Below are 27,326 nucleotides of genomic sequence, written 5' to 3'. Positions count from 1 at the left end.
CCTTTAGTGTGCAACCCAGTCCGTTTCAAATCATTTGCTCCTTTGAGCAAACAGTGCTGCTGGTGCGTTACCCAGTAGATGTTTTAATTACAAGCTGAAAGAGTCCTTCGGTAGCCCTGAAGCCTGTGCCCTCATGCCTAAGAAGTGCTTTTTAATATTTATACATCTAAAGAGGGTTTGCCCTTGCAGACACGGAAAATCATTAGGAAGCCATCTCGGGAGGCTATAACTTTGGTCAAGGTCACGCACAAATCTACACTTCAGATTTCTGCCCGGGCTCACCAGTAGGTGCCACCTTTGTGCCACGAACCATCCCTAGCCCGCTCTCGAATCTATTTCTAGGTTATCAATTTTTAAACAGAGAAAAGGAACAAAAATATGCTTGTGAGACAATTCTGAGCATATAAAAGTTGAAGAAACTTTTCTTTTTGTCATCATTAATTGGCATGTCTATTTCATAGAGCTTTTTTTATTTTTTTTTATTTTACTTTTTGCTCCCAGCACAGTAGATGAATGGAGTGGGCAAACCAAGGAAACGGCACTCAGAAGCATGCCTTGTAACAGCTCTCACTTTGGTTTGGCATGTCACCTAACGAGATCGGGGAGAGGAAATATTCCATCAAAGCTGCGAGCGTGGAAGGAACAGCCTGGACACGCAGTATCTCAGCAACTTCTGAAGTTCAGAAAAGCCAGCGTTTCAGTTTGGGAAGCCGGCTGGTGGCAGTTCCAACCTCCCCAACCACGAACCACTCAACGGCACGCCCCAGGGTGGAAGTGGCAGTCACTTTCAGGATCGGCACCTAAGCTGCCGAAAATCGAGTGGCCCTTAGAGGGCAGGCAACGCTGCTCGAGGAAACAAGTCAAAATGACAACCCCACCCCCTTCCCCCAAAACACATGAAATAGAGATAACCGGGTAGGGTCAAATAGATCGTGATTGAAAAACGCCTTGTAGGAGCACCTTGGCCTCCTGCTCTCGCCATAAAAAGCATAAAATTCACCTTCATAGAAAGACAAGGAAAGCAGGAATCCAGCACCATCTATTCCAAGGCTGGCTCTCTAAGAATTGGGGCTTGGGCCTCTGCCTTATCTCTGGAGAATGGGAGACTCCAAGTACCCATGAAAGACATTTTGGGGATCATCTTATAGCCCCGAGCCCCGTTTTTTGTAGCTAAGTGGTGAATGTGTATTTGGCTGAGATGAAGACTCTATGAACTTGACCAGTAAGCCTCCCTATATCCTTAACATGATCCCCCAAATCCGATGCTGATTGTTAATCCTAACAATCCAATCCCCGACCACCGGGAACCTGGCCCTGAAGCCCAGTATGGACTGTAACCCTCAGAGAACCCCGTACACAGTGGCCGCAGGAGGAGAAATCCACGCCCCTCTAAGGCCTTGCCCAGGCTGTCTGTGCCTGGACTGCCCCTTACTCTCAGGCAACGAAATCACCAGGTCGGTGAACGGTCATTTCAAATGAAGTGAAGAAGTGGGTCCTTCTTAGGCCTGTTTCTCTGGCACCCATTGTCCTTACACCGTCATTCAGTGACAACACTGGGAAGTTTATGAAACCCAATTCTACTGTCTTCTCATTTTCCCATGGCAAATGCGAAAATAATTTAGGAAGGACACTGTCCCAGAACCTCCAGCACCATCCTGCCCAGCCGACGTGCACTGCTGTGACAGACGTCACTGGATGAAAGTAACAGGACAATTTCTTAGCTCCCCCGTTCCCAGAGGCCGCCTCAGGAAACTCTGTCAGGATAGAGCAGGAGTCTCACCAATTTGATGGAGTCCTGCCTAGCGTCTCCCTCTTCTCCACCAGGTCCAGCCAATGACCACACCTGGGCATCCAACCTCCCCAATGTCTCTCAGATCTGCTCTCCCCTCGGCCTGTCCTGCTTTTGTCTGTGTTCCGTTCCCAGTCTCTGCTTTCTGGGCTTTGAAACACCCCCCCACCCCTGGCTCTTACTGCCTATATTTTTGACCCACTCATTTCATTCTGCACAGGGCTGCCAGACTGCTCCCTGCCCTGCTCTATTCGGAATTTTCAGCAGGTTTCACATGACTGGAGAACCCAACCCAACCCACAGCTGTCTGGTACGAAAAGTTCTGGGTGGTCTGGCCCTTCCACCCAGTCCCATCTCCAGTGACACCTCAGCTCCCTGTATTTGTTTTGCTTCATCGTTAACAATCTGTGGTTCCCCCTCAACGCCATGCTTTCCCAGCCTTTCACCCGGGTACTCTGTGTTCTTTATCCCTTAAATGTACTTCTCCTGCCTTATCCTTCTGCCAAACTCCTATGCACCCTTCCAGCTAGAATTCAAATGCCACCTCCTCCCTGAAGCGCTCCCCGATATCTCCAGATCAAGTCCTCCTTCCCCACTCCCTACTCGCTTCCTATGGAGCACAGTGTGGCCTCCTTAGTCTTGCGTTATAAGTGATTGTGCATCTGTTTCCCTCTGTGTGTGATGGGGATCTGTTGGAGGGTAGGGACCTTGGTCACCCACCTCTGTATCACCAGGGTCTCAGCACTTAGAGAGAAGGAAGCATGCAGTAATGTTAGCTGGAAGAACGGGTAAAGGAGGAAGTCCTTGGGAGGTAGGTGCCCCAGAACCAACGCAAACTTGAGAAAAACCCTTAAAATTAAAATACCAATGTGGGGGTTCTCGCACCTAGAAAGCCCTCAGCTGCCAGACTAGCCCTGTTTTCAGAGCTCACGTGCTCCTTCCCCTCTCTTCCCTCCAATCCTGTTCCTTCCTGGGACTTCTGATGCAGGGGTCTGAGTAGAACTGCCTTCCTCCTGCCTCAGGGGGTCAGCTTGTCCTAGTTTTGGTCACTTCAGCAATCAGGGACCCAAATTGTCATCGATAAAAGACCCACAAGCAGAGGGCAATCTGATCCTTTCTTCCCCCAGGCTCTACTTCCCTGGAAACACTTATTTCCTTACGAAAAAAAGAGAGAGGCAGAAAAGCTCACAAAAAGCACGTTAAAGCAAGCGCTTAGAAAACATTTCTGAAACATTTGGAAGTAATTTCTATTCACAAATTATCTTCCTTCATAAAATGAAAAGGCAAATTATGGGAGCTGGGTACGTTGAGAGAGAGAAGAAATTAGATTTAATGCCGGGAGCAGAGAGAAACCGGAAGAAAGGAAAAGAGAAAGAACAGTAATTCTACATTCTATAGTAAGTAGACTTTTAAAACACTGAACATGTATTACTCTTATGAATGCCTCAACCAACTCCAAGGCGCTAGTGGGTAATTTCTCCATGTGGCAGAAAAGGAGATTTAAGTGACACAAAGACATGCTTCCCATCACCCAAGGGTAGGAGGGTTGGGGCTCGCAAGTGAGTGTGGGAGATGAGGGACAGAGGAGAGAGGAGGGAGAAGATGGAAACTGACAGGAGGGGGCCTGAGGATTCGCCCAACATCAACAATTAATGGCAAAAATGACCCAAAGGACTTTGAAGCCATCCTCTGCTTTGTGCTCCTGACATAGGAAGCCTGTTTCTCTAACAGCCACAACGGAGAAAACAATCAGAGTAATTATCCAGCCAGTGGAGCCCCTTGCTTCTGGAAAGGGTGAACCCACTGATGCCTCAGAGGCTGCAACTCTGGGCCAAACGCAAGGAAACAGGCCTCTAAACATCCTGGCGGGGCACGCTGCTCTCCCGGGCTACGTCTCTCTCTACTCAGGAACATCTAAACAGTCACATATGCTATTCAAAGGTGATTCGCTCGTCACGTGCTGTAAGAGGCCCGCCAGCCACAGCTGGAATGGAAAAAGTTCAGAATACAAACAGTGCCAAGTGACAGGAGCAGAGAACGTTGGTAGAACTCAGATCACTTCTCAGGGGCCCGCCGCAAGCCAACTGCCCAAGGCGAATGGGCTGGCCAACCTAAAAATAACAGCCATTTTCCTACTGCAGCCCGGGACACTCCATAACCATTCCCTTGTTTAGTCTTAATGACAACTCTGCAAAAATGGGCATTAATATCCTCATTTTGGAATGATCACCGAAGCTCAGGGAGGTTTACGTGATACCCAAATCCAAATCCAAGCCCGGGTCTAAGAAGATCTAAGTTACATTCTTCTGCCTCAATCCCCCGCTTCTAACATTGAAGATGAATTGTCTCTATTTATTTTGCTCGTAGTAAAAGGACAAGAGGCCCCTCTAGCTGGGTCAGGGCAGAGGGAGTGAAGAAATCCTGGGGGGCAGACGAAGAAGGCGCTAAATGCTACGGGCAGGTAGGAGCATGAGTGGGGTGCCTGCTAGGAGAAGAGGCCCCCTGCAAAGTTGGGTATTGTCCTGGGTTGACACTATGAGGTGCACTCTAACCCCGCCTAACAAGCAATGAGCACTTACTTTATACCAACCACTGCCCCAAACCTGTGCATGCAACATGCAATTTAATCTCTGCAGCAGTTCTTGCAGGTGGGTGCATTTATTATCACCATTTCATAGACGGCAAAACCATCTCACCAAGGTTAAATAACTCACACAGTCACACAGCTGGTCAGTGGGGATTCCAGCCCTGTCCTGTCCGATTCCAGAGGGTCTGCTGACAGTCAGCAAGCAAACTACCTTCTTTAAGTCCCATTGAGAAGATGCTCAGGGATCATGACGTCACTGCTCTACAAGGTCAAGGTCAAGAGGCAATAAACATGGTTTGTGAGTGTCAGCTCCACAGGATCTAGGTTATCACGGGCACTGGAATCAGCAGGCCTGGCTTGGAAGACACTCCTGCCCTTCCCTAATTGTATTACTTTTAGCACGTTTCTGCACTGGTGAGGTGGGAATAAAGTCAAGATAATGTATATTCTTTGAAATGTTGCAGGAACTCACTATAGAGCTGCTGTACTTGGGAAGAAAAATATATACTAAGTTTAATTAGATAAAATAATGTAATGAGAGAGTCGGGTTTACCTCTGGGAGGCAGGGAGCATTATGGTTAAGGTCACAGGCGCTTCGCTTAGGCGGCTCCTGGCTGTGTGACCCGGGATGAGTTACTTAATGTCTCTAAGCCTCAGTGTCTTCATCTATGCAACAGTGCAACCCCGTAGGGTTGCTATGAGGATGGAATGAGATGACGCGGGCAAAACCCAGTGACCTGCACAGAGCAAGTGCTGCGTAAAGGCTCTGGCTGTGATGACGGGGAAGCTGAGGCCCCAGGAAGGTAAACGCTTGCCCACGGGGCACCACAAATTCACAGTAGAGAAGGCGATGGAATCCAGGCCTCTTGATTTCCAGTTTACCCTGCTTCCTGGCGGCGCAACCCTAGGCAAGTTACTCAGAATTGCGAAGACTTAGTTTCCCCATCTGTTCAGTGGGGGCAGTTCTTCTTACTTCTACCAGCAAGGATGTGGAGGGCATTGAACAAGTGACTCAGGTGATGCCCTCAACCTGAAGGCGAGCTGCTGTGCTGTCCCTTCCCTTCTGATTTGAAAGAGGGCAGATGTCACCCTCAGGAGGAAGAATGAAAAGAATGGGGGGAAACTCTCCTTCCCTGTAAGTTGCTGACTCAGAGAACAGGGGGGACACACCCAGAAGACAAGCAACTGGTAAGAGGACGAACCCCGAACTGGAGAAAGCCCCCAGGAGCAGCCACCTGTCGCCCGCCAGACGAAGCGGGCTTCTCCCTGAGGCGCGGAGTAAGCGCTGTAGTCCTCTGGGTGGAATTCTTTCCCTGTCTGAGTCTAGAAGCTTCTGCCGGCTGAGAGCAGAAGCGCTTCATCAGCGTTCCCTGCGGCGGGGCTGGACGCTATTGCGGGGACGGCGGTGTTTGCAGCCTGAGTCCCTGGGCACCAGCCCCAGGCCTGCCATCTCCTCGCTGTGCGCCCTGGGCAAGCCCCTCCCCACCTGAGCCGTGTCCGCGGCTGTGACGCGTGGATAGTAGTGCCTGCCATCCACCACGCGGAGTCGTGAGGGGCCCCGGAAACCCCACCATTTCCTGCAGTGTCTGCCCCCCATCGGGAGGAAACGAGAAACCGGGACAGCTGCCTTTAAAAACGCCAGATTTCCCACCACGTCTCCAGCCCTGTATTTAAGGGGAAGCAGCCTTGCCTTCCATTTGTGGTCCTGCTGCAGGAGGGGCCCGCAGCAGAGCCCCGGCGATTATAAGCGGCTACGAAGGCTGCTTTATGGCCAGAGGGGTCCGTTAAGGGGCTGTCTAGCCAAATGTTTAGCCAAAGCGATGCAGATCCAGCAGGGGACATTGTTTCGGCTACACAGATCACTGCCAGGCTCCCGCTGGCTCACAGGGCCAGAAGGACAGTGTGGGCATGGGCTTCTTGGCCATCGACAGCACCACTTCATCTTGCTCCCCCAAAGCCCCTCTTCCCCCCACCCTTGGGGTCACCAGAGCAGAACCACTATCACCCACAAAACTGGGCAGAAGTGGTAGGCAGGACCACAGCCCCGCCTCCACCCCCACTGCCTCCCCACTGCCCCCTGCCTTTGCCTCAAGGGTGGCATGTTTCAATTGCTACACAAATCATTTCCCTTAAATTTGGGAACCCTTCCATTTCATTGTTCCACTGAGGATGACATCATCTTTCAAGTGAGCTTCAGCAAATGATGAAATACTTTGCCCTGATAGCTCTACATCTGAATGAGAGGGAACCATCTCGCCCAGTGCAGAATCTAGTGTGCTATTTGTGTTTCTAAGGTGGCTTTTGAGAAAAAAGACATTTTTCTAAGCTTTAGGAAAATCAACTTGTCTACCCTTCTTCGGCCTTAATGAGCAGAAACTTGTACCACCAGAGATGAGGGTAGCCGTGGGGAAGGCAGTCTGGGTGATAATGAAGTCTAAGGACTAGAGGTCAGGCTGCATGGAGTTGAGACCTGGCCCCACTACTTGCTAATTACATGACTTGGGGAAAGTCATCTAAAATGTATATATTTAAATATATCTTCATTGATTTCAGAGAGAGGAAGGGAGAGGGAGAGAGAGAATAGAAACATCAATGATGAGAGAGTCATTGATGGGTGCCACCTGGATGTCCCCCACTGGGGATTGAGCCTGTAACCCAGGCATGTGCCCTGACCGGGAATTGAACCGCAACCTCCTAGATCCTAGGTCAATGCTCAACCACTGAGCCACCCCACTAGGCTAATATTTTAGGATAGAAGTTATAGCACCAAACTCTTGTGGTGTTAGTATGAATAAAAAGAATCCATATGAACTGCTCAGAATAGTAAATTCTCAAAAATATTAACTATCATCATTACTGCTAAGATTCTATGAAGGATCAGAAAAAGCCCGTGTTACAGGTTGAGTTGTATCTCTCCTCTCCCCTAAGATGTCAAAGGCCTCAAATCCAGTATCTGTGGATGTGACCTTATTTAGAAGTAGGTTTCTTTACAGGCGATGAAGTGAAGATGAGCTCATCAGGGTGAGCCCTCACCCAATATGACTGGTGTCCTCATAAAGAGGGAACATTTGGCCACAGAGACAGGTATGCACACAGGGAGAATGCCATGTGAAGACTGGAGCTGTGATGCTACAAGTCAAGGAACTGCCAGAAGCTGAGAGAGAGGCCTGGAACCAACCCTTTCCTAGGGCCTTCAGAGGGAGCAGGGTCCAGTCAACTCTTTTATCCGTGACTTCTAGTCTCCAGGACTGTGAGACAGTAAATTCTTGTCATAAGCCATTCATTGAGTGGTATCTTGTTAAGGCAGCCCTAGCAAATAACTTTTCAGGACTTAGCCCCACATATGTTTTCATGAAGGGGACTGAGAGCTTCAAGTGTGAAAAAATGATGCCAAGAGGCACAAGCGATGGAGAACCAAAGCTGACCCATGCAGGGCAACGGATAGGTCTGACACATTAATTCCAGTGGCAAAGGAGAAACAAATACGCCCGAAGACATGATTACAAATCAGTTAGACGGGATTTCTCAGCTTTGGCACTGTCCACATTTTGGGTTGGAACATTCTTTGGTGTGGGGGCTGTCTTGGCTGTTATAGGAAGTGTAAAGCATCTCTGGTCTGTAACCCACTAGATTCCAGTAGCATTTCCCAGTTGTGACAACCAAAAATGTCTCCAGAGATTGCCCACTGTGTTCCCAGGGGTGGGGTTGGGGTGCCCTGAGTTACAGCAAAGGGCATCCTGCTGTACAAAAAGTCTCATTGGGTATCTCGCTGGGGCTGATCTGCCAGTGGTCCCCAATGCACTATCACCCTTCACAATGTGCAAAAGCAAAAGGAAATATTTTATACCTCTTCGGGCCCTGACCACCTCCTACAGGAGCAGGGGTCGAGGTGATTGGACTCCATTCAGACTACAGAATAAGAAGTGAAAATATTTGGACTGTTCCATCAATCTGTGCCAAGGGCTCTTCAAATCAAGTCAGCTTAATGGGTAAAATATTTGATATTCTGCAGAAAGACCCAGCGGATTCCAATCCATCTTTCTCACACAAAGCGCTATTACAGCCAAACGTATCGATGGAAGAGCAGTTATATAAAGGAAGTGGAGCCTGAGAAGGAGCCTTAGCTCTGTTTTCTAGCCCCTGCCCCCACACACTGGAATACAGGAGGCTGCTCCTGCCTCCTGCACGGCCAGTGCTTGCCAAGCCCTGTGCTCACCTTGCACAGAGACTAGAAAACATCTGCTGATCAGGGTCGCCGTGGACTAGCGGCCTCTGCATTTCACTAGCATGCTCCATGGCTCCCAACCATGTAAAAAGTGTTCTTCCCCATGCACACCCCTCCTTACCCTTCATTATCGTTTGCTTACAGAAATACAGCCTTCGAGTTGCCACTCGCTCATGCTTCTCTCAGGCTCTTTTTGGGAGCCCTCGGTCTTGAGATTGTAAAACACTGTTCTAAGAGACTCCACTGTATATACCACGAAGCGCTGAAGAGGGCGAGGCTTGAGGAAAAGGCTTCTCTGCGTGAAAATATTCATACACATTAATTCATTATGCACTCGAGAGATGACAAGCTGGTTGGCGAGAATAGTGTAAGATGTTCTCCGACAATTTTACCCACTGTGAAGAGCCTGTTCAGTCTCTCCCAAACTCCACTCAAAACTTCTCCTGGATGTTGTACAACTCTCATCCAGTCTTTGAGTCCCAAGAGCAGATTCCTTTATGTTTTAAAGAGGCTCTGAGAGCGTTGTCAGCGAAAGAGATGCTGTTAGACAATAGGGCCATATTGTCCTGTGATTATTCTAACCTGGCTGGGACGTCAGCTAAATGTAAGTGCCTCTGAAAATCACTCTCGTTGTTTATGATGGGCTTGCTGGAAATGTACACCACAATTAATATCACACAACACCTGACAGCCAGCCCCTGGACCTTCTCTCTCGTGGGGGCCTGGGGAGGCTGTGCAGGAGGGCTCCATGGGCTTCAGGGGTGGTGGGGTCGTCCTAGGATCACGGTGTTTCCTCTCTTGTGGGACGAAGGGGGAGAAGCAAGGGTCTGACATAGGGCTTAACCCAATGGAGCTTGGAAAGGGTTACTGATTTTGGATTCCCTGAAGACCAGCATCAGGGCAGAGGGGCAAAAACTAGACAGAAATGGGCTGTCTGCCTTCATGGCCAAGCTCCCCTACAGCAGAGAAGAGACCAGAAGAGCTGAGAAGAAAGATAAAGAGAATGTAGAGACATAATTATCTACTAAATTTAGGACCATCCGCACAGACAAGCCATGTAATGCAAACTAAAGTGCCTTTGGGGCCTAAATTATCTTGGCTAGTTTGGAAGCTATTTCTAAAATTCCCCAGGTAAGCATGCTGTTTTACGCTTTACTTTGGGTACCTAGCATCGGAGAGGGTATTTCATGCACTTCAGCCAAATGTGAAAGCATAGAAAACAAATGGAGACTTCAGCATGGTGCAGAGCGAGGGCTGGGGGAGGAGGGCAGAGGCCCATTCCCTGCCGCCTCGCCCTCTCTGCCCAGATCCATAAACCCATAACCAGCTTCATCCATCTCGCCCTCCAGCCAGGGTGCAGCGAGTCAGCCTCATCTGCGGAGGCACAGGCGCGGCACTGGCGTTTCAACCTGTCTATGCAGTGAGTACGTAGCTGATTTATCATAATTTCCAACCTGCCTCTAACCAGCTGATCAAAAGGCGAGTTTCTTCTTTGAAGATTTGCAGTTGCAAGCTTCACTGCCCCAAATCAAAAAGGGCTGCGGTCCCGACGCCCAGGACCACTTTCTGCGTATGTGAGGCAAGTGCCTTTGGGTCCTGGAGCGCAGGTCTCTATTTTTAAATGGGTGCACGGAGTTTCAAGGTATATCCTGGTCCCTCTGCTTGGTTCACAGCATTTGCACTACAAATAAGCACTATGGGATGGAGGGGTTTTATTAGCCCTTTAGAGGTTAGTTTTAACCCAGTTCTGCTCTCCTTTTTTTACACACACTTTTATACAGAATGCAGAGTGAATGCCTCTGAAGGGGTCTTGGTGCATTTTATTGGATCAAAGGGCCTGCATAATACAGAACCTGCACACAGAGATTTACTGAGTGCATTGGAAAAGAATGGCTTCTCGCCAGACCTGATAGAATTACACACCAATAAAAAATGCTTTGGCCAACCATGCTTTTAGAAAAGCCAGTGCTGATTTAAAGACAGTGGGCTAATTTGTAATATTTCAGTTTTCCCATTCTTTTAAAAAAAATATGTTTATTGATTTCAGAGAGAAAGGACAGAGAGGGAGAGAAACATCCATGGGCTGCCTCCTGCACCCCCCCTAATGGGGAATGAGCCTGCAACCCGGGCATGTGCCCTGACGAGGAATCAAACCGGTGACCTTTTGGTGCATGAGGTGATGCTCAACCAACTGATCCACACCGGACAGGGACAGTTTCCCCATCCTTGACAACATTCCTCTAGAGATCCATATTAGATATTTCTGTCTTCTTCAGCTCCATAGTCAACACTAGACAGATGCTATCACAAATCTGTCTTTCCTTCTTTGGAAGAAAGCTCTCACAGGCTCACTCTCTTTTTCCTAAACTCGGTCCTCACCAACTTGCACACCCATGGATTACTGCCAAAGCCTTTCAAAAAGTCTCCCTGTCTCCTGTCCCATTTACCAACCTATCCTGCACCAGTTAGGGAATAAATATGGAGAGGGCATCTACTAGGTAATCGACACGATGTCATGTCATGATTCTGTCATATTACACTCCCGCTTATGAACTTAAAGCACCTCCCTCTAGCCGAATTAATCAAACTAGACCCCCTGCCACATTACGAGGCCACCTATCATCTGCTCCTGCTCCACCTCACCCAGGACTTTGCCCTTCAGCAGGTGTCCTTGCGGGCTCAGCTCTGCATTGCCTCCTTACCAGAGCCTATTAACTTGGGCCTCTCTCCTTTCCTGCTGTGAGTTTCTCTGCCTGGAAATCTTCTCAGCCCATCTCTAGTTCAATTTCTATCCACCCTCCCAGGACTGGGTCAGCCTGGGGCATCCTGCACCCGGTCATCGTTGACTCCTCCAGCTCTCGGGTGTGTCTACTTTCTCTGAACTTCCTTCAATAGCCCAACTCCTATGCTGCAACTTACCTAATGCGTGGGTGTGTGCCCTTGAATGAATGCACAAAGAGCGACAATACTGAAGAATATCCATACCGACTTTAAAGTTTATACAGAAAGACTGTGAAAAGGTATCATCACGATCATGACTGTCGTCAACATTTCTTATAGTTGACAAAAATGAGGCTCAGGGCATTGGGTCGTCTCTCCCAAAAGCACTCGGCAAGAGATGAGATATGAGCCAAGCTTTCTAAGCCAAATCCTGGGCTTTCTTTGCTAGACGCCTCCACTGCCCAGCCAACCCTTAAAACAAGAAACGGTCACAACTAAGATCAGGTTTCCTGCTCCAGGTGAACAACAACCCTAGAGGTGTAAGGTTTCAACGGTCCTTGTTTGGTTCAAGAAGGAACAGAGGCAGGAAATTCTGTGTTGACAATGTCTGAAAAGGAAAACCTATCTCACCATGGGGGCCCTGTTATACCCGAGTCCCCAAACCTTTCTCAAATCCCTACTGAAACTCATCTTTGAAGACCTGACAGTCTCCTTGGTGACCAAGAAGCAGGTGGGCTCAAAAAGTTTCTCAACGACACATCTTGAGAGAAAGAGAGGCCTGGAGTGAGGGTGCTGACTTTTGAGTTCCCGTATTAGAAAATCTCAATTAGAGAAGTTTGCTTGATATGAAAAGATAAAACTTTGCATGGTGTTCAAAAGGAAATACATGTAGATGTGTTGAGTGTCTGTGGGTAAAAATAAAACAGCAGCCACCACCCCAAACCATGGACATTTCTTCAACCCTGGCTCCTCGGATCTCAGCGGGCACCTGGGTGGAACCCGACCCAGACTGCAGCTCATTGGCACAGACGAAGAGAAGGTTAAGGGAAAGTGTGTAGTGAGCAAGAAAAGCCCGATTTAAGTGGGAGAAAGAGACCTTTCTCCCTTCCCTGAACCAGATCGCCGTCGCGGGCTGCGCGGCCTGTCTCGCTATTACCGGCTAATTCGACCGCAGGAGAAAATGCAGCTGTGGCCCCAGGAACAGGCTCCACCGTCAGGCTGCACATAATCCCTCGTATAATGAAAACCCTGTTTCTATTTCCGAGGCCTCACTACTCTTCATACTGAAGAGCCTTGTGCCTGTCACACATTTATTGAAGCTTATTACTCATCTAGGCAGCCGGCCCCAGTTAGTATTGGGAATTACATTTTAAATCGCAATTTTTCTATTATTTATTTTAGGATTCCAAGGCTACGGGGAGAGCATGTCAGTGTTACTCTCGGTGTGCGTTTGAAGGCCTAAAAGCCCCAAATCAAAATTCTCTTCTACGCAGAGAGCCTTTATGCACACGCGGAAAACCTTGGGTCGCGACACCACGGTCACCCGCGTGGGCTTGAAACCGCCGGACTTTCCCGTGATCCTGGTTCAGGGTGGAGATGTTACGTCTTCCCATGCAGCACTGTGGAAATCTGTCCTGGGCCACCGGCCCTGCTTCCCCCTCGCACACCAGGCTCTTTTCTTTGGCTTTCGAAGATAGATGGATAGTCTCTTAGGATGCTGGGAACAGGGCTGCGAACAGATGGGCTAAAACTATAGCCTCACCATCCAGGGGAGAAATAAGAAGCAGCTTGATCTGAGTCAGAGGATTATCTGAAGGGACCATGAGGCCTGAGCTTCAGTTTATTTACGGGGCCAGCGGCAAGCACGTGGCTCTCTCTTGTCTAGAAGCCAGTGGAAGCTAGAGTTCTCTTCAGCTATCCATCCAGCCTCCTTCTCTGTTTATATTCCCCCAAAAAAGCTATACCATACATACTCCAGCTACTCAAAGGAGTGCCCTCCCATATTTTTTCTCTCCTGGGCATGCTTGCTTTCTCTTGAAGTGCTTCTCCCTTCCCCTACCCCCCGGTATAAGGATATTCTTTGCTGTTAGGGTCTGCACGCCACTTGGCCTATGTCATGAATGCAAATCAGCTAAATCGGATAGCATTTGAACAACATAAAGAATCCTTTCTGTTTCGCTGCAATTCATACTCAGTGTTCGCGTCTGGAGTCTTTCTCTACATTTCCATCGAGAGAGGTTTTCCAGACCAGCCCTTCCAAGAACCCCCCCCCCATTGTATACTTGTCCTGCTAAGTGAGTTTTGAACTCTGGGGAGACAACAAGCCAGGCACGCATGCGGTCCACTCTGGGTGTCCTCTCCATTAGCCAAGATTTGTGTTTTGTTGTTTTGTTTTGTGATACTGTGGGAGACACGGGCACCGGAGAGGTTTTGGGAAGGGGTGAGGCAGCAATGGCACGTGAGAAAGAGAGAATTACCAAGGGCGTGGGCCAGATCCGCCCGGGTGCTCAGCGATTATGAGAAGGGCTCGGCCTTGGCTTTCGTGTGATCTCTGTGTGTTTTTTTCCCCTCCGTCTTCGTGTTTTGACAGCATTCGCTCTGGGCGGGGTGCACAGCCTGTTTAATAAGTCCCTGAGTCATACGCACATGACAGACAATTCTTTTTCTTCCTTTGAGATAAATTTAGTCACAGATATTTCAGTTGGATCCACTCTCCCGTTTGCCTCTGACATTAAAACAAGCCATCGGTAGTATTTCACTGCGATACAGGGAGGACTGCTGGGTCAGCTGACCTTTGCAGAGGCTTAATTCCTGCCAGTTCTGAAGAGCATAAAATACCATGCAGTCAGTGTCCTTACAACAGAAATAGAGATATTTCCTCCCAGACAGGGACCCCGCCAGTGACCTCCCCGCAAGGGACCAGGGTGAGGTGGGGGATGGGGCGAGGGGAATTGGGGAAAAGATTCAGATGGGCAGACCAGCAAAATTTTAAAAGCCTGAAATTAACTGTAATGTAAATATTTTCCTTTAAAAAAATTAAACATGACAGAGCAAGATAAACCTGGATACTTGCCCCCAGGATACCTAAAGGTGGACTGTCCAGAGGAGAGGAGGGGGGAAAAACAAACACTGTGAAACCTTTGGAAACAGGGCCAGACACTGGTTTCCTTAAAGTCAGGTCGAATTTACCTGTCAAAACATTTCACTAAAATGTGCACATATTTAAAAATGTTCCTGCCCAGAACATCTGGGCAGGGTCTGTGGGAGTAGTGCCGCATGGGCACCATTTACACACGGGCCGAATAGGGGGCTGAGCTCCCTCCCCTTGTCTGCAGCGCCCCACTCCTCTGCCCCCCTCCCCAGCCATCCAGGACTTGGGTAAGAAGACTTCCTATCAGCCTGAGAATATCCATGTACTGTCTTAGACCAAACTTGCCCGATTAGGAATTAGGAAACTTTCCTAAATGATGCGAGTTCATAAACCCATCGAATGTGATTGGGAGCTAAAATTGTAGGTTCATCTCAAGTCTCCCCACTGGACCTTCCTTTACCCCATGAAAGGAGGCAAAACAAGGCGGAGAAGGGATCCGGTTCAAAATAATTCTCCCTCGTGTCGATTTTTGATCAAGGTTGAAAAGAAGACTTCAGAGAATGCCCTCGCTTGATTAAAAAAAATAAATGTACTTGCTCCCTGGCATCCAGGGTCATTCCAAAGACAACACGCCTGAAGAGAAAAAGTGATTTCAAGGCCCCCAACTTTCAGCACTCTCCTGGGACCCAACATGCACACCCATTCTTTCCATCTCTTACGTCATTTTCAGTAGGAAAGGTCGTAGCGGAATTACATGGGTATCAATTAGACACAGCTGAAGAGAAACCAACCTGAGAAATGATTTTGTAGGAGGTATTTTTAGAGGCCCCCGCTTCGTACGCTTTATTTGAAATATAGATTGATGTTCAACATTAGACACATTGCTCTCATCTATTAGGCAAGAGCCTGCCGTGTCTATAAATTCAATTTCCTTTATCATGGTGGCTTTCTGGTTTATTTGGATAAATGTTGAGCTGTCCACTGTTATTTATCTAAGCAGCTCACGAGGGACCCAAAAGTTTAATGATGTAGGATGAGGTGATGAAACAGCACCTCCGAGCAATTCTCAAGGATTGCTTTTCATCTCATTACCTCGGCTGGACTTATTGGCTCAGGAAATTGCGCAGAAGATTGCGTGCACTCTGGTTCGCCGGGGCTCATTTTTTCACTATACTTGTGTCTTCTAATTGTTGCATGTTTTATCCTGCTTGATATACATATGGCATTTCATAGTTTGTGTTGCTAGTTAACGTTTCTAATGGTTCCATTCACAGTTTCTTATGCCCTTTTCTTACTTCTTGCTTGAATAACGTTATCCCACTCTTAGTATTTCTTCTTCTTTCTTTCCCTCTTCATTACTGTGGCCCCAAGAAGTATAAGCTAACTGCAGGCCAGCTTCTTTTTTGGAAGCTTTACAGTTATGTTTTGTTTTTTAAGATTCTTCATTGATTTTTAGAGAGAGAAGAAGGGAGAGGGAGAGAGAGAAACTTCGATGTGAGAGCAACACATCGATCAGCTGCCTCCTGCACACGTACCCCCTACTGGGGATTGAGCCTACAGCCCAGGCATGTGCCCTACCCGGGAATCGAACCAGCAACCTACCAGTGCCCAGGATGATGCCCAACCAGCTGAGCCACACCGGCCAGGGCAGAAGCTTTATAGTTTTTAAAGTAAATTCAGGAGGAGAGAATGCCTTCATTTCACAAAAACAGACTGGATAAAAATAGGCCCAAATATCCTTCATTTCTCATGTGAAATGGTTAGACCACTCCACATTTCTAGGGGGAAAAAAATGGATGGCTGACCTTTGAGTCATACCAATGAGTTAATAAAAAGCTTTTTAATATAAAAGGTTCTGTATCCTGATGGATCTGGGACAATGAAATTCAGATGCCTCTATGGTTGTTGTGTGTGCCTGATTAACATCATGGCATGGGTCATTGGTGTAAAACATAACTTATCCAGGACCTCTAAGCTTTCCTATTAACTGCACTATTTTATGGGGTTGTTTATTAGGCTCTAGGTCCAGGAAAACATTTCGAGTAAAAATGTCCTAGATTCTGAGGCCACTCAGCAGATTCCAGCACACCATGTGACCGGCTAATCACTTGCCTAAATAAAATCTCATGCCCAATGGAAAAACACAAACTTAATACAATACATTTAATAAATATTAAATTAATATAAAATAATTAACACGTAAAATTAATATACAAAGTCACAAGAACTTTTTTTCATGGGGGAAAAAAGTCTTTAACCCACAATTCTCTCAAGATTCAGGAAGTCTACAAATCTCATTAAAAGAAAGTTTAAACACATGTACTCTAACTTAGCTGATGCCCCAGAAGGGCACGTTTGTAAAATCTGGGGCACAAAGTGGCCTTAAAACCGGTTTCAAAAGATGCATGTGATTCAAAGGCACATGGAACTCCCTTGGAAGATGTCATCTTGTTTACCGTGGCCTGAAGAACAGAGAGCATCTGACACACTGCCACTCACCTTTCCCCGTGGAATAGGCAAGCCGAACCTAAACCTCATTAACGTGCCTCTGAAACGCTCGTGGTGTAATATAAGTAAGCAAACCGACAGAATTGCATCATGACCGCAAAGGCAGAGCAAGGCAGTGTGCCTTTCTTTTCTGAAGATCAGAGCTCCTAAGGGAGTGCCCAACATGTTGGAGCAAACCTCCCACGAATGACCTAACTCCACCGAAAGCCCATCCCCATGGAAGGCCCTTCCCTAGGAGCGCCGAAGAAAGGCCCCGACGAAAGAAGCGCAGGCTGGGGTGCAGCCGACCCTCCCTTCTCATTCAGAGCTTCGGGTTTTAGGAAATAAAAGCCTTTGAAAGATGATACATATTGTGTGTCTTATCAATGTCTCTCTCTCTGCGAGAAGGGAGGACAACATTTTCTTGAGCAAAGCTCTTTTCTTATCAACATGTAGCTTAGCACTGTTATATTTTCAGAAGCATTCCAATATTTACATGTTTATGGACGGCTAGAAGCTGATACTATAAAAAATAAAATAAAATAACTGGACCATACTATGCATTGGCCTCTTTTTTACGGTAATATTAAATGTGTTAATACACTGGACGGATCATTAGCTCTCCTAATGCAGAGAGAGGATCTTATTATGAGACATCAGTTTAACAAATGATTTATTTGATGAGAAGTGGGCTCAGGAAAAAGTTCTGGGTGTCTGTTCTTAACAACCCAAATAGGAATTTTCTAGAAAGGAATTTTCCATAAAGGACGCAGGAAGTCTGGCTTAATGTGACCTTAAGAGAAATACGAATGTTACGAGAGTTCGTCTTTGGGTCACGTTTCTGCGGCGTGAGGCCACGGCTCAGCAGGGCGCTGCAGAGCACAGGAGGCTCGGTGTGGCTTGTGTACCCAGGCCCAATGCACATATAACAGTTCCTTTCTCTCCCTGGTGCCTGGTAGCAACTGCTTTCATTTCTTAGCACATCCTCACTTACAGAGCAGCAGCCAACAGACTCAGATTCATGCCATTATTCGCCTCTTCACCTTCAACTCCAGCTAAATCCTGCTACACTCGGTGACGTGCGTGCCGAACGGTGGCCGGGTGCCAGGCACAGACACTTCCTGCCAGTCTCGCTCCGCCAGTCTCTCGATTTAAAGGACCCGCACATTCCTGCTAGAGGGCTTGACTACGGTGCCTACAAGGCCGCCCCCCCCCCCCCCAAACTGCTCCTTTGCCTAAATGCTTTCTAACTTGGAAATGCAATTTGGGAACAGAGGCAATCAGAACGTTAGGGAACCAGAAACTTCCCTTTCTGTGGAGGAACGAGTGAAACCAGGGATCAGGGACCCCGGGTACTGCGTGGTGCCTGCCGCACATGGCCCACCCCAGCCCTAACCCTAAACAGCATTCACTGATCCAACAAGTATTTATCGGTTGCTTACAAGGCGCCAGGCACTGTTCTGGGGATACGATGGCTCAAGAACCTGGTTTATACCTCTCCCTGGACCTGGCCTAGGGTTGTGGTAGTCAACACAATAAGAACAATTACTTCGTTTAGCTGAGCTCCTATTGTGTGTGAAAAAGAACACAAATGAAGCCACTTTAAAATGGAGCCGGAGCTGCCAGCCCGGAGGAGCTGGCTTGTACGTCTTATGTCTCGAAGCTTTGGGATGTTAGAATAGGATAAAATAACCTTTGGACTGCGCCTAAAGCCACATTGTGCCCCAAAGAACTGTCTGCAAGGGTAAGAAGAAAGCAGGTATTATGACCACTGGACTGATGGCTGCCAGGCTAAAATTAAAACGTTGTTTAGAATTAGTGTCACTGTTATGGGATCTGCACCAACAGAAATGTCTTCCTCCCACAGATGTGATTGTTTCCCTTCTCTTTTTCATAAAAACCCATTCACTTTGTCTCCTAATCAGAACACTGCTTGGGCTTCTGCCTGAATAAATGCTGGCTGCCTCTCATGTTGGCCTTCTATTTATAGGTTATCATGTGCTAGGTACTTCTGCAGCTCACTGATTCTAAGATTTGAATTCTTTCACATTTTCACATCTCTGAAATCAGAATACACCTCTTATTTGGTGCTTTCTTACCATGGGCCAGGTAGAACACTGGTCTGCCGATGTGACTGGCCCCATCTAGTCACATGGTGGTGCATCAGTCACGTGGTCTGTGTCTATCTCTCTCCAAAAATATAAAACAGAATATAAAATGCGTGCTAAGAAGTCATGTCACATTTTGACTGATGACATTTTCTCCTCTTGAGAGTACATACAATGATGACACTCCCCATATATGATGACATATTGGATTTGAAGAAAAGTTGTCTGCATGAGTCATTTCAATGAATACTTGAAACACCTTTACAAGGTACCAGTTATCCCCATGTTGGGGGGTGGATGGGAAAGGTAGGTGCAAGGAGATTAACTAGCAAGCCCACAGTCACATGGCTAAGCATACACATCAGGATTTGCACCCAGGTCTCTCCGACACCAAAGCCCACGAACCCGCTTTTATTACACCAAGCTGCTTCCTTTCTAATTACCACGGCAAGGCAAGGACCTCTGTGATTCTGTTATAGGCAAATCACAGCATGAAATAATATCTGTTTACAGTACGTACGAAGTTTTGCCCAGAATCCTAAATCATGAAACAAGTACAAATAAATGAACCCATGAAAGATTCAGGAAACGGGGATCTATGGGCTTGGCGACCACCCTAAATAATCCAGTTAAATGAACAGAATGTGTGGAGAGGGGCACAGTATCGTCACAGCCTCCCATTACTGCTGCTCGACTGATGGGCTGCTCGAGAGAGAACTGTTACAGAGAAGGTCCAGGACAGAGGCCTGAAGGTGATGAAGGGACAGAGAAACAGGCGGTGAACGCTCCACACTCATCCACCTGACGCGTCCTTTGTGGAGACACACAGTTCTGGGTGGACGATACCAGTACTACTTCGTCATGGTCCTTGAGGGACGTGGGGCTGCAGCAACTACTCGCTCCTTCCTCCCTGGTTTGCATGAAGATGCTCTACAAAGTCAGGACCCCAAACTGCTCTCACCCACTGACTTTGCCCATCAAGGCGGGACAGCGCTGTGTTGGCCGGCCACCTTGATTTCTAGCAGGTGTCTTAGAGGGACAGCAAAGGCATGTCACCTCAGTGGAGGAACTCATCTTTTCTGAATGTCAAACTCGAGATACAAACATTGGCACATGGCTGCTAGGTGACAGAGACCCCCCCTCAATGACATAACTGACTTTCCATAAATTGACAACCCTCTGAAATCAGGTGGACAGCTATGAAACGGCTGTCCCCCCACCCAAGGCTCACGGTGCGCGGGCACTGATGGGACTTTGTTGCCTGGTTAAGAGCCCATGAGCACATCTGTGAGGTGAAAAGGCTGCTGCTAACATCCCAACAGATAGCACGACTGGTCCCCTGACTTACTTGGGGCAGGTCTTTTCTTCTTTATGTGGCTAACATGACGTTTGACCATTTGGGGCAGGGGAGTCAGGTGGAAATGCTATTGGCCAGATTGTTTAGATTTAATCATTAGAATTTTGCCCTTTAGATAATAGGAGGTAAATATGTGATTTGGAATTCACAAAGGAGGGAGGGGTTCGGCATTGCCCTGGATAGTCAGAGAGCAGTGAGTTTGAATGAGACCATCCCCTGCCGCCCCCCAGGCTGGGTCCTCACAAGGGCTGCCAGGTAACTGTGCTGTTCTCATCATTTTCTGTCATTTTCTGTGTTTTCCCCAAGCCTGCTCTGTTCAGCAAGATGGGAGCACACACAAAATAGCAGCTGAGAACACAGGATTCATCAGTCTGAGTCTCAACATATCAATTTTCAAGTGTAGCAACTTTAAACACAGCACAAGCTTTTAGTTTCCATAGAAAATAATCCCTCATTGTTTTCGAAAAAAACTGAAAGCACCCCAAATTACCACACTTTTAACATCCTGACATGTTGATGGCCCACGATCTTCTTGGATCAAAGCGGGAGTGTCAGAAGACAGTGCTGAGCAGCTGACTTAAAACATAGAATTTCATATTTGGCAGGAATTACCATAGCGAAGGCAGACAAGGTGACTTTCTAATATATATATATATATACGTATTTTAGTTTGGCGGAGATCTGAAGAGCCAGAACTAATCTGGGATGACTCCAATGCACCTGTCCCTCTCTCTGCCCCTTCTCCCCTTCCCAACCACGCGAGCAGTTTTTGACAGTACCCCTGTGCACGTTACATATTGTTTTTAGCTCGGGGGTGATAGGCTGGGGCCTGTGTCATGCTGAGCCATTGTGTTGACTCTCCCCTTAGAATTTCTAGGACTACCTGGATTTAAACAGCAAAGTCACATATCACAAACATCTTTCTTCCTTCCTGCAGGGGAGCTGGGCAAAAATTTTGGTGCTTTGTAAGGAAACTAGATCTATTTAACGTGTACCTACGACAGGAAAGCAATGATGTCATTCAATGACCCAGCGCTGTTACAACCTGCTGGAGACCCTCAGCATGCAGGCAGCAGGCCCTGAGTGATCTTGAAGGGTTGTGCCCAGGACGCTGGGGTAACTGAAGATTGAGGACAATGACTATGGGTCATAATTGCTAGACAATTCCACGTTGGGGCACCGTGTCTAGCAGCCTGTTAGGATGGGAACCCTCATCCCACAGAACATTTTTAGCTAAGGGGAAAGTGGCTCGCTTCTTCTAGTTTGGGGCATGGGCCAGAAAGGCCGCTGTAATTATTCATTGTGAAATGGGACCGCAGCGTCAGAAATGTCAATCACCTGCCCACTTACGGCAGACATACGGTTGGACTCAGCTTTTGAAAACAATTTTTTTGTGTGTGTTGTAAAGGTGAAAACAATCTGAAAAGATAATCTTAGGAAAAGAACAGTGGCCTATAGGCCAAATCCTGTCTTCCACCTGCTTTTTTGTTTGTAAGTTTTTAACAGCACCTGGGCTAATCAGGTATCGTTTTACACTTGGAATGGTTGGAAAAAACCCCAAAAGGAGAGTATTGGATGACACATGGAAAGATGTAAAATTCAAATTTCCCTGTCCACACACAAAGTCTCCTGGAGCACAGCCATGCCCGTTGGTTCAAATATTTGTTTGCTTTTGCTTTACAGCCATTAGTTGTGACAGGGACTGCATGGACCACAAAACTGAAAATGTTTACTACCTGGCTCTTCACAGAGGAAGTCTGCTGAGCTCTGTAAGAGGAGGAGTTTGGGGAAGCGGGTTAGGAGGCCGAGTGAGGAGGAGATAGGACTTCTGTCCACTGTGTTAGAAGATGATTCAGGGAGAGAAAACTATTCCTCCCTTGCTACTGAGGATGGAATTAGAAAAAGTGAATTGATGTTACAAAAAGGGACCTGCAGGTTTCATGCAGTTTTTGGAGAACACGGCTAACTAGAAACTTTAGAAGAGAGCAGTCAGGGCAAAGATGCTAGACCGGACACCGGGAAACCAAGGGCCTAGTCGCCCTGCCGCTAACTATCCATGTGACTTTAGATACTCTGGGCCCCAGCATCAACTGTTGTCAAATGACTGCCAGTTTTATTTTCTGCTAGGGTGCATGTTGGGGGCTGGGGGCCTGGTTCAAATTTCATAATTATATAAACATGCTTTATGGAAAAGCTTTAAATGGGCAAGTCTGTAACCAGTTATTGGTATGTACACTGTAAGGATAAAAACACAGTAGAGTCGGCATAACACAGGTGAGAAGCTCTATGTCGCTTACACGATTCAGAAACTTAGGGATCTAGGGGGCTTTCTGGTGTTGCTGGCAATGAAAGTCTTTGAGCTGCCCAAGGATGTAAGACAACTTCTTAAGAGGGAAGCTCTCTTGCTTCCAGATTCTCCTAGACCTATATTCCCTGAGAACCCTGGCCTGAGTGATGCCCCAAATGGTCCTTGAATGGTCCATGCAACTCCTCAGAGTAATTTATCCCAGGGGGTTATGCACGTGGGGAGAACTCGGCATAGAAGAATCGAATGGAAGCGTATATCACAAAAGACCGCTGACCCCAGCTGTGAGGTCAGGAACTGGGGGTCTTCCCTGCGTTGGTAAAGGCCCCACCTCTTCCCATTTATGGGAGGGCTGATGTTGTTCTGCACTGAAACCCACCCACATGCCGGATCTAGGGAAGAACTCATCATGGGGCTGAGCTAGTCCCGATTACTCATTTCTGGAAAGCCTTCTCTTGATGGGTTTGAACATGCAAGGGGGATCACTGGACCTACTGGTCACCATTCCAGGCAGGTCCGAACCCAGTGCCTGTCCATAAATAAACGTCCTGGGGCCGATGCTTCGGTGTCAGGACCCGTCATGTTCTAGTGGACACAGAGTCACACAGAAGCCAGAATGGGTCAGGCCCTCAACATGCACGTCTCCCTAACGGGGTCTCCAGTTCTCATGCAGCCTCTCTCGCCTTCCCTGATGGCTTGTGTCGAGGCAGGCACGACCCGTCGCTGCTCCCCACAGCACTTTCCTCTGTGTTTGGGATGCACTGTTTATGCCCCTGCGGCTCTGTAATTAATAATATGCTGCTTTTCATCTTCAAAGTGATTTATTCACATTAATTAATCCTTGCCGTACCTCGGAGTTTCTGCGTGTAAAAGAACCATCCTGTTCCCAGGTTTTATTTAGGATACCGAGACCCAGACGGAAAGCAACCTCAGCAAGGCAAAGGGGAAAGGGATCTCTGGGGTCAAGCTCAGAACTCAAGATCTGGGCCCCCCACCACGCTTGCAGACCTGCGTCACCCGTGGCCCCACGGCCTCCGCCACTGCAGCGGGGTGAACGGCTCATTCCATCGCTCATCCTGAGCCATAAAGTCTCCCGTACTCCAGGGTCAAAGCGTGATCTTACCGAAAGCATACATAACAGATGATGGATTGTAACCTAACAAACCATCCTAAGATGCTCAGGTCCAGCTTCTAGTCGCCTCAGGACAGAGGACAAATGTGTTTCCTAATCCATCATTTACAAGTTACACACCCGATTAAAACATTAAACACTCACTCTACGGGTTCCCATTTATGTGGCCGCCCTACAGAAAGCTATTATATTTTAACTATCAAGCTCCATAAATCGGGCAGGAGCCATCGATCTCTCCCCTGCGAGGGGGGGGGAGGGACACCACGGACGGCATTGGTGGCGGCTGGCAGTGCCCACCGGCCCAGCAGAACATTAAGCCTGAGAAGTGAGCTCATGGACCCCTTTCTGAAGTTCCTGCCACAAAGCCAGAGTCACGCAAAGACCCCGAAGGCAACCGAAGGCCATTCAGTTTGCTTCCACTGAGCCTCCTTGAACAGCTATCTGGGGAAGCCTGGAAAAGCACCTTTGACAGCACAAAAACTCCTACACAAGTGACTGGGGGTGCAGCAGATGCCCCCCCCCCCCTCACGTCAGCCCCTCGCTCCTTCCTTCCGGAGGTAAGTGGGAAGCAGACGGGACGTGAAATCAGGGGTGTGTGGGGGGCAGAGCTCGGTCCCCATAGAGAGCGGGGCTTAGAGCACAGGGGTGTGCAGGGCCCCAGATAAACACAGAGCCTCTCCCCGGGATGTCGTCCCCTCACTTGACCTTTCCATATTAGATGAGCACAGGGGTATTTTTCCATATCAAGGTGAGCATCAGTTTTTGGCTAGTAATGGTCTGCCCAGGTCAGGGCCTGAGATCTATGCGGGGTGCCCGGCCACCCTTCCTCCCATCAGGCAAGCTTGGGTAGAATGGTCTGGGGGCTTCCGACCCGGCCCTCCTCTGGCAGGCACCATGCCGGCTGCCTGAGGACGAGCGAGTGTGTGAGCCCCACTTGTGAGGGAGAAGGGGGGAGCCAGTGTGATCAGGGCTGCCTTCTTCCCTCTCCTGTGGGAGCGGTTTCTGCATAAACGTTGAGCTGTTTTGGAGTCGGCCTGTTTTTGCTGGTGTTTTCTAGGTTTGCTTTGCAACATGGCACTGACAAATTGGGGAGGCCCTGAAACCAAGCCAGACCATCAAGTGTTTCAGATAAACTTGAACACACGTCACGGTGGCCTCCGCCTGGGCCAGGAGACCTGCCTTTGGCAGGCTCAGCTGACAGAGCAGCGGCAGGGGCTCTCTGTCGGGGCCAGGAGCTGAGCGCGGGCTTTGTGTCCAGCCCAGGATGCTCGCATGCCTGTGGCTCCCTGCCCCTAAGCTCCTGGCATTTGCTGCTTCCCATAGTTACATGGGCTACACCCTACGGATGCCAACCAACATCCTTGGCATGGAAAGAAAGATACCACGGTAACTGTGCCAACCTGCTACCCGAAGTCATACCCTGAGTTCCCAGAAACACAGCTGGCATGGGAGGCGAACCGGATTCAGGTTCAGGGGCATGTGGTGAGATTCAAGTTAAGGCTAAAGGGACAGAGGCAGAGGAGGGCATGTGGGCAAGCTCCACTGTGTCTGGGTGACTTAACTCCGCGCAAAGACCTGGCTGGATGCTCAGGCCTCCGTTTCTGTTCCACAGCTCAGAAACTAAGCGAGCTCCTCTAGCCTCCCTACACATCAAGGTGTTCCCAGGGACGCTGATAACCATTTTTCTTCTATTTGGTTTTTGGCTTGAAGCTAACCAACGCTCGCGACTGTGAGAGCACACACCCGGGTTAAAATCTGGTGATGGAGGAGACTAGAAGGCCGCTTTGGGAGTGAGGGATGGGTTTGCAGGAATGACAATCCTCAGCTGATCTCCAAGAAAGAACGCGACAAGGATGCTTAATTCCCCATCCGGGAGATGTTTAGAACCGCGAAGTAGAAACTCATCAGACTGAAATGGATTTCAGGAGGGGAAACATCCCTCCCGCCCATCCCTCAGTGTTTCGGGAGCCAACAAGCCAACCGTGCAGGCAACACAGGGCCTGCCCCCCCCCCCCGCCAGGCGGCCCCGACTCACCGATGAAGTAGGCCAGCAGGATGGCCAGGAGGAGGGCGGCGGCGATGGCCGACAGCGCGGCGCATTTCCAGCTGCAGTACTTGGAGGGCTTCTTCAGCTTGAAGGCCTTCCTGGAGAAGGTGTTGCGCGGCAGGAGGCGCGGCGGGGGCGTGTAGACGGTCCCTGAGGTCAGAGGGTAGCCGGGCGAGGAGCTGCTGAACAGGGGCGTGCTGCCGGAGGACGTCTTGAAGAGAAAGTGCCTGCGGGGAGGAGGGACAGTCAGGATCCACGGGGCGGCCCCGGCGCACTTGCTTTCTACGTCCCAGGACAGTCCTGGCCAGTGACTCTGCCCTGCCCGTCAGGGATGCAAGGGCGAAACATTACACTTTAAAAAAAAAATCCTCCCCTGAGGATATGTTTCTCCATTGCCTTTCAGAGAGAGAGAAAACCTCAATGTGAGAGAGACACAGGGATTGGTTGCCTCCCACACAGGCCCCATCCTGGGCTCGGGATCAAACCTGCAACCCAGGTATGTGGCCTTGGCTGGAATCAAACCCAGGACCCTTTAGTCCACTGGCCAGTGCTCTAACCCCAGAGCCAAACCGGCCAGTGCTGAAGCCTTACGCTTGATGGTGACATGTGAATTCCGTAAACTCATCATTATAGGCTCCCCCATATGCACCTAGGTTTTATCTTCCACGCCGATCCTGCAGAGTATTCAAAGCAAATGTGAAAACTGAGTTACTGTTCCTTACTCGGAGATGGTGACTATGATGATGGGTCAGAAGCTACTATTGAAAGGCGCTTGAAATACACTGTCACAACTACTGACAAATAATATTATAATAGTCCCATTTAAGACAGGAGAAATCAGGCTTGGAGAAGTTAAGCAATGGGCCAAGGATTTATTTTTTTTAATTTTTAATTTTTTTTTTTTTTTAAAGATATCTTTATTGATTTCAGAGAGAGGAAGGGAGAGGAAGAGAGAGAGGTAGAAACATCAATGATGAGAGAGTCATTGATCGGCTGCAGCCCACAATCCGGGCATGTGCCCTGACTGGGAATTGAACCCCGACCTCCTGGATCCTAGGTCGATGCTCAACCACTGAGCCATGCCCGGCTGGGCTGGGCCAAGGATTTAAACCCTGAGCTCTGTCTTATGCTAAAGTCTGTGCCCTTGTTACCCTAACCTGTCTCTCTGTTGGCTTCTTCCTAAGCTGTTTCCCCCCTCCACCTGCTCCCTGTTCTGGGGCCGCCTCTCTAGGTCACGGGGCCATGGTTCTTTCTTTGGAAACATCTTTGCCCTTTGGTGGCTAGAGCTACGGTGTGACAACAAGGAAATGGAGTCCCCCGTGGACACCAACATAACCCCTGCTCAGGGTCAGGAGACCGTTTCTCCAAGGAGACTTCAAGGACCATCAGTTCTCTGATCGGAGATATTCTCTCTCTTGTGTGCCTTTCAGGACTTCACGTGGCCTTGCCACACCTATTTAAAATGATGGCTTGTGTT

At 48.5% G+C, this 27,326-nt stretch overlaps 1 protein-coding gene across 2 annotated transcripts in view; it reads right to left on the bottom strand.

Annotated features, from left to right (window-relative positions):
* Window positions 1-27,326, bottom strand: part of TENM2 (teneurin transmembrane protein 2) — a gene marked incomplete at its 5' end in the record, with an annotated part of 597,332 nt that overhangs the window by 206,055 nt on the left and 363,951 nt on the right. For both annotated transcript variants that reach the window (XM_081135053.1, XM_081135054.1), the window contains one exon: window positions 25,838-26,076. In XM_081135053.1, coding sequence (XP_080991179.1) covers window positions 25,838-26,076 — 239 coding nt within the window. The remainder of the gene's footprint in view (window positions 1-25,837; window positions 26,077-27,326) is intronic.

Source organism: Miniopterus schreibersii (assembly GCF_964146895.1).
Source record: "Miniopterus schreibersii genome assembly, chromosome: 4".
In the NCBI taxonomy this organism is placed as follows: domain Eukaryota; kingdom Metazoa; phylum Chordata; class Mammalia; order Chiroptera; family Miniopteridae; genus Miniopterus; species Miniopterus schreibersii.
This window is presented reverse-complemented; position numbering and strand designations above follow the sequence as displayed.